Genomic DNA, 6,000 nt, shown 5'->3' on the forward strand with positions numbered 1-6,000 from the left:
TTGGGAAAACTTGGCTTTGGGTACTTAACCATAAAAAATGGTACTTTTCTTTAACCAGTAAATAAAACATAAAAAGGCACTTTAGTCATATATGTTTGACTTCTATTGAAAGGAAAGAATCTAAAACAAATATGACAGGTTAATGTTTGTCAGTTTTTGGTGATGGGGCTGGATTCTCTGCATTCTTCAAGAATTATTTTTTAGTAAAAATAGATATATACTCTAGCATCTCTTCTAATAAATTTCTACCAATTATCCCTCTATTTCAAGGCAACTAAAAACAGCTCTGTTGTGTAGTCTCCTTTTATAGTATCTATGATCCCCCAGAGTGAACAATAGAACACAAAGTGACAGTATCCATCCTCTCTGCCTACTGAGGGAAGCTAGCTGCCACAGCATGAGGACACTATAGCAAGGCCTTTTCCCCTCAAAGTGTCTGATGAGTTTCAACTCAATATAGAATTAAATGACTAATAAAATGGGCAATCACAAAGCCAATCTAATAAAGAGGAAAGAACTAAGAATGATTGAGAGAAATGGCTTAAAATCCCCCAAACTCTAATATCGCAAACAGTAAATTGCCTTATCATATAACATCTTGAAACTTACACGCTATGGTGAGGAGCCCTGGTGGAGAGCAGCTCTGGTGGCGCTGTCAAGCGAACATTAGCTTGCTCAAGACAAAGTCAGCAATCCCAGCCCACCAGTGGCTCTGTGGAAGAAAGATGAGGCTTTCTGCTCCAATAAAGATTTATCATCTCCGAAACACAAAGGGCAATTCTACCCTGTCAGAGAGGTCGATATGGATCAAAATCAACTCAATCACAGTGAGTTTGGTTTTCTTGTGCTTGTTTTTGGTTGTAACATCTTAACTTCAAAACAAAATTCAGCTCTGACATGGCCTTGTTTGTACAGATTACCATGTAAATATAATTTGAGTCATATACAGTAAAATCTGTGAAAGCCAGAACTTCTACAAGGGGAAAAGTCAGAGAAGGAAAACTCAAGTACTTTCCACTAAAATGAGCAACAAAATTGCACCCTGCATGCACCCTGTCAATGGTGGAAAACTTGCAGGGCCCAGAAAAAACAAGGCAGCTTATGCTCTATAGAATACAGATTTCTCAAATTAGTTAAAAGTTATTTCTGAAAATTAATCCCACATTTGGAAAACATGTGATTAAATTTTTAATGGTCTCTTTGGCAGTGAGTTTGGTCTTCAAATGACTTTAGTGGCTAACCCAACCACTGCCATCAGGCCAATGACATTATAATTCTCCAAGGTACACTAAGTACACAAATTTGACCACAAAATTCTTGTTCAAGGAGTATGTAACATATCTAGCACTCTATGAAATGTATTTTTAAGCAAAATAAAAATGCTGTTTTCACCTACCATATAAATCTTTACTATATATATATATATATACACACACACACATACTCTTAAAACCTAAAAACAAAACCCCTCAATTATTAAGAGCATAACTTGCACCAAAATGAGAAACACTAGATATATCCTTTTTTTGAAAGTTGTCTTGAATTTTAGCCTAAGTTTAGTAACTAAACTAAACTAAACACTTTGGAGGTTAATTACCTAGTTACTTTGACACTGGTAGTTGTGTTGAGATTTCTCTACCTAAAAGAAGTTTAAGAAAATTGAGGCATAAACAGCCTTCCAACAGTATTTCCTAGTATGATTTGCCACTTTTCCTAGTTTATCCTGAAACTACACAAGTCTTACATAAAAATTGTATTCTGATATTTTCAATCTTTTAAGTAAGTTTACTCAATTTCAAAATAACATGAGTTTTCCAGAAACCAAGTTTTTTCCCAGAAAGCCAGTACTTCTAAAGTTTTAGTTAAAATGTATAAATTATCTAAGTGCTATACTGATACAGTTTAGAATTACCAAAAAACTATCACTAAGATAGCAAATACAATATAGGGCCACACTCTTTATGAGTTAAGACTGCTCCATATGGTTTTCTTAGCTATTATCTTAATGCAGCAGTTCTCAACCTGTAGGTCGCAAACCCTTTTGGGGTCAACCGACCCTTTCAAGGGGTCACCCGAATCATAGTAGCAAAATTACAGTTATGAAGTAGCAATGAAAATAATTTTATGGTTGGGGTCACCACAACATCAGGAACTGTATTAAAGGGTCATGGCATGAGGAAGGTTGAGAACCACTGTCTTTATGGAAGTTGATCATCAGGCTTTTTCTTCCACAGTAACCACTCTCTCACTGCCATCCAAGTCATTCCAACTCATAGTGACCCCGTAGGGCAGAGGAGAACTGGTCCATAGGTTTCTAAGACTGTAACTCGTAGAAAGCCGCATCTTTCTCGGCATTTTTCTCCAGAGGAGTGGTGGTTTCAAACTGCTGACCATGTGGTTATCAGCTCAATGCATTACCACCATAACACTAAGGTTCCTACAGTACCGTTGGGTATTTTCAAAGCACCAATCTTCAGGTGAGCCATCCAGAACAAATGCACCACCCAGGGACTTCAACCTCTAAGGATCACAAAATTTGGGTTGAAGTTTCACACATATATCAAATCAAAATTTGGGTTGAAGTTTCACACATGTATCAAATCATAACAGCTCAAAAGTAATAAGGAGATACTAATCCCAAGAAAGAGACATTTGGTATAAACTTAAATGAAAAGGAGAAAGACTTTCAGCGAGATGGGTTCACACAATGGCTGCAACAATGGGTTCAAACATAAAAAAAGTTTTGAGGATAGTGCAGGATCTGGCAGTTTCATTCCATTATACATGCGTGGTATATGGGGCTGCTGAGCATCACAACTGACTCACCAGCAGTTTTTGGAAAAATGGAATTAAAAGATAATGGAAAACCTTCACAAAATCTTTTAAGCTCTTCACATGTCCAATCCCACAGAATTCAGGGTTCTTCCTTATCTAGCCATCCTTCTTACTATCCTGTACTACAGTAGAAATAGTTTCCTCACTATTCTCCAACAACTCAATCATAATTTATAGCTTTTGCTCTTTGCCACCCTTACCTCACACCCCTTAACAGGGAATGCTCACTCTTCCATAAAGTTTCTCCATACTCACTCAACCCAAACGCACTACCACTGAGTCAATCCCAGATCACAGTGAACCTATCTATATAAAATGTTTATCTTTATGAGAACAGACAGCTTCATCTTTCTCCCTTGGAGCAGCTGGTGGTCTTGAGACTCCAACTTTTCAGATAGCAGCAACTCACTCTAACCCACAGCACACCAGCCGTCCTTCACCCTAACCCACAGCACACCAGGCGTCCTTTACGCACTAGAATCCAGCTCAGTTTTATTCCTTCCCTAAGTCACTCCCATTCTACAAAAAGAACACAGAAGCACACTGAGAACAAATTTCTAAGGCTGTACTGTCCAATATGGCAGTATGTGGAAACTGAGCCTAGACATGCCTGTAGTCTAAATTGAGAAGTGAAGTATGTACAAAATGCATACCATATTTCAAAGATACAGCAACTGAATGAAAAAAAGATAGAAAAATGTTTTCATAGTTTATATGTTGAGATGATAATATTTTAGAAATATTGGGTTAAATATATTATCAAAGTTAATTTCATGTTGCTTTGTGTGTGTTTTAATGTGACTGCTATAAAAATTTAATTATATGTGACTCATTTTATTTCTATAGGACAGGGGTGCTCTACAGCTTAAATAATTCTAAGTATTGAAAGTAGATAAAATTAAGTTAACAATTATGTACACAGTGCTTGCTTTTAAATCTTTGCAAGAAGCAAGACTTTGGACAACATCTCTAGTCTCAAAGTCCTCAAATATAAAATGGTGATAACAAACAATAGCCACCTCATAGACTTCAGGGAGGAATAAGAGAGAAAACCCACATAACACAGGTATGCGTCATTGATTAGCATTAAAATTCTTTATTAAGATTACAAATGTGAGCACATTAAAATCAAGCTGGCTCTATAGTGATTTTTGTTTTTTAATAAATCGTTTTATTGGGAGCTCTTACAGCTCTTATAACAATCCATACATCAATTTTATCAAGCACATTTGTACATATGTTGCCATCATCATTTTCAAAACATTTTGGTTCTACTTGAGCCCTTGGTATCAACTCCTCTTTTTTCCCTCATGTCCCCTTAGTCTTGTTTGGATTTAAGAATTTAAAGAACTTTGTTGTTCTTGTTGACTTAGTACAACACTGTAGGTGAGATGGGTGGCTTAGGCACAAGACAGTTTCCTCTCTCCATTATATATAAAATGTCCACAGAGTTCATTTTTGCAAAAAACAACTATGGCATGAATTTATTGGACAACATATAATTTTCTGTAGAAAAGGCACCACAGCCAAATAACCAGCAGACTACTGCCCTTGACACAGCTTTGTTACACAAAAAAAACTCAGCTGGTTGATTTCAATTCAGAGACCACAAAGGACAGAGAACTGCCTCCGTGGCTTTCTGAGGCTGTAAATCTTAACAGAAGTATAAAGTCTCAGCTTTTGGTTCAAACTGCTGCTTTACAGTTAACAGCCCAACACATAGCCCACTCTCCTTACCATTATTATTAAAGGGGAAAAAAATGAAACAAAAAAACACCACCATGGAGTTAATTCAGATTCATTGTTGATCCCACTGGGTTCCCACTGAGACTGTAAATCTTTACCAGACCAGAAATCATGACTCACCTTTACCCTCTGAAGGGATAGGGGATGTGAACTGCTGACCTTGCAATTTGCAGTCCAATTGGTAACCACTAGAATCCTTAATTCTATATATGCCATAAAAGTCAAAGAACTATATTTGCATTTTGTTGTACTTTACACAATACTTGAAATTTTGAACTCTACCTCCATCTACCTGGGTGGTTATGATTGTGTTGCCATCCCGATGGCAGGGGGTTAGCTTTGTGAGGGTTCCATTTTATACCCATTTTTGCCTAACAGAGCACCTAAACCTGCAGAAAACTGGTAACTCACTCCTTAATAATAGAAACATTTCTCCGATTAAAAAGGGAGATGGGGAGAGTGAGGTCTTACCTGAAAAAAAATCTGATAATAGCGTTTTCCATCCTTTTAAGTCTACACACAACAGGCAATACTTGAGTTCACTAACTACAACTTGTCTAACTCCTCATTTAAGAGCCAGAAAAAAACTGCTGTGAGTCTACTGATACACTATTTTTTTCCTGAGAAGGTAAAGCAAGCCAGCTAGCAAAGTTTTCATTTACAAAAATGTCAAATAACCAAAAGAGCCTCGCAGCTAGAAGACTGTATATTCAAAAGAACTTCGAAAGTCTGATTATTTAGGGGTAAAAAGGCATGCCTTGTGATAAGAGTTGTATGAGCCCCTAATAAAATGATTTTTTTTTTTTTAAAAAGGCATGCCTTCTTTACAAGAGAACGGAGACACGCCCCCCACCCCCACCAATACCCAGCGGCCCAAGACGCAGCATCTTCCTACCTGGTCTGCTGGGCAACTTCCTTAATTCCCTCCCCCGCGGCGTTAGGAATAGTCAGTCCCAACGCCTTTCGCCGGTGCTCACGTTCTCCTCTAAAATAGCTAACAGCTCCCGCCTGGTCGAGAAAGAAGGAAGTGTATCTGGAGAAATTAGAGCTTGACAACCTCAACCACGGCCCCAGACACCGGGGCCCCAACTCCAGACGCCACTCGCCCGGCTCCGGGATGTAAACATGCCCCCCTTCCGGCTCCGGTTCGCGCCCAGCTCCTTGCTCCCTGCGACGGCAGTTGCCCGACCCCAGCGAGAGAGGAAGAGGACCACATACCCTCGGAAGTGAGGCGAGAAAAGGGCTTAAGCAGCTCGGCGAAGCTAAGGTGATTGCGACGGGTGAGCCGCTCCGCTTCGTCGCTGCACAGCGCGGCGACGGAGGGGACGAAGGAGTCCGGAATTAGCTCCTGCACCGACTGGACACACTGGGCCATCGCGGCGGCAGGAGCAGTGGCGGCGCCCGCCCTCCAGCCCACCC

At 39.4% G+C, this 6,000-nt stretch overlaps 1 protein-coding gene across 5 annotated transcripts in view; it reads right to left on the reverse strand.

Annotated features, from left to right (window-relative positions):
* TRAPPC8 (trafficking protein particle complex subunit 8) overlaps positions 1-5,956 on the reverse strand; it is a 104,467-nt gene extending 98,511 nt beyond the window's left edge. For 4 of the 5 annotated variants that reach the window (XM_004702933.2, XM_045296125.1, XM_045296126.1 and 1 more), the window contains exon 1: positions 5,800-5,956. In XM_004702933.2, the coding sequence (XP_004702990.1) occupies positions 5,800-5,956 (157 nt within the window). Of the gene's footprint in view, positions 1-609; positions 680-5,799 lie in introns of those variants that run through there. The other variant, XM_045296127.1, reaches the window with a different exon arrangement.
* Positions 5,957-6,000: the final 44 nt, after the last annotated feature.

The sequence above is a fragment of the Echinops telfairi genome, unplaced genomic scaffold, assembly GCF_000313985.2.
Source record: "Echinops telfairi isolate 266 unplaced genomic scaffold, ASM31398v2 ScPeMD7_7400;HRSCAF=8409, whole genome shotgun sequence".
In the NCBI taxonomy this organism is placed as follows: Eukaryota; Metazoa; Chordata; class Mammalia; order Afrosoricida; family Tenrecidae; genus Echinops; species Echinops telfairi.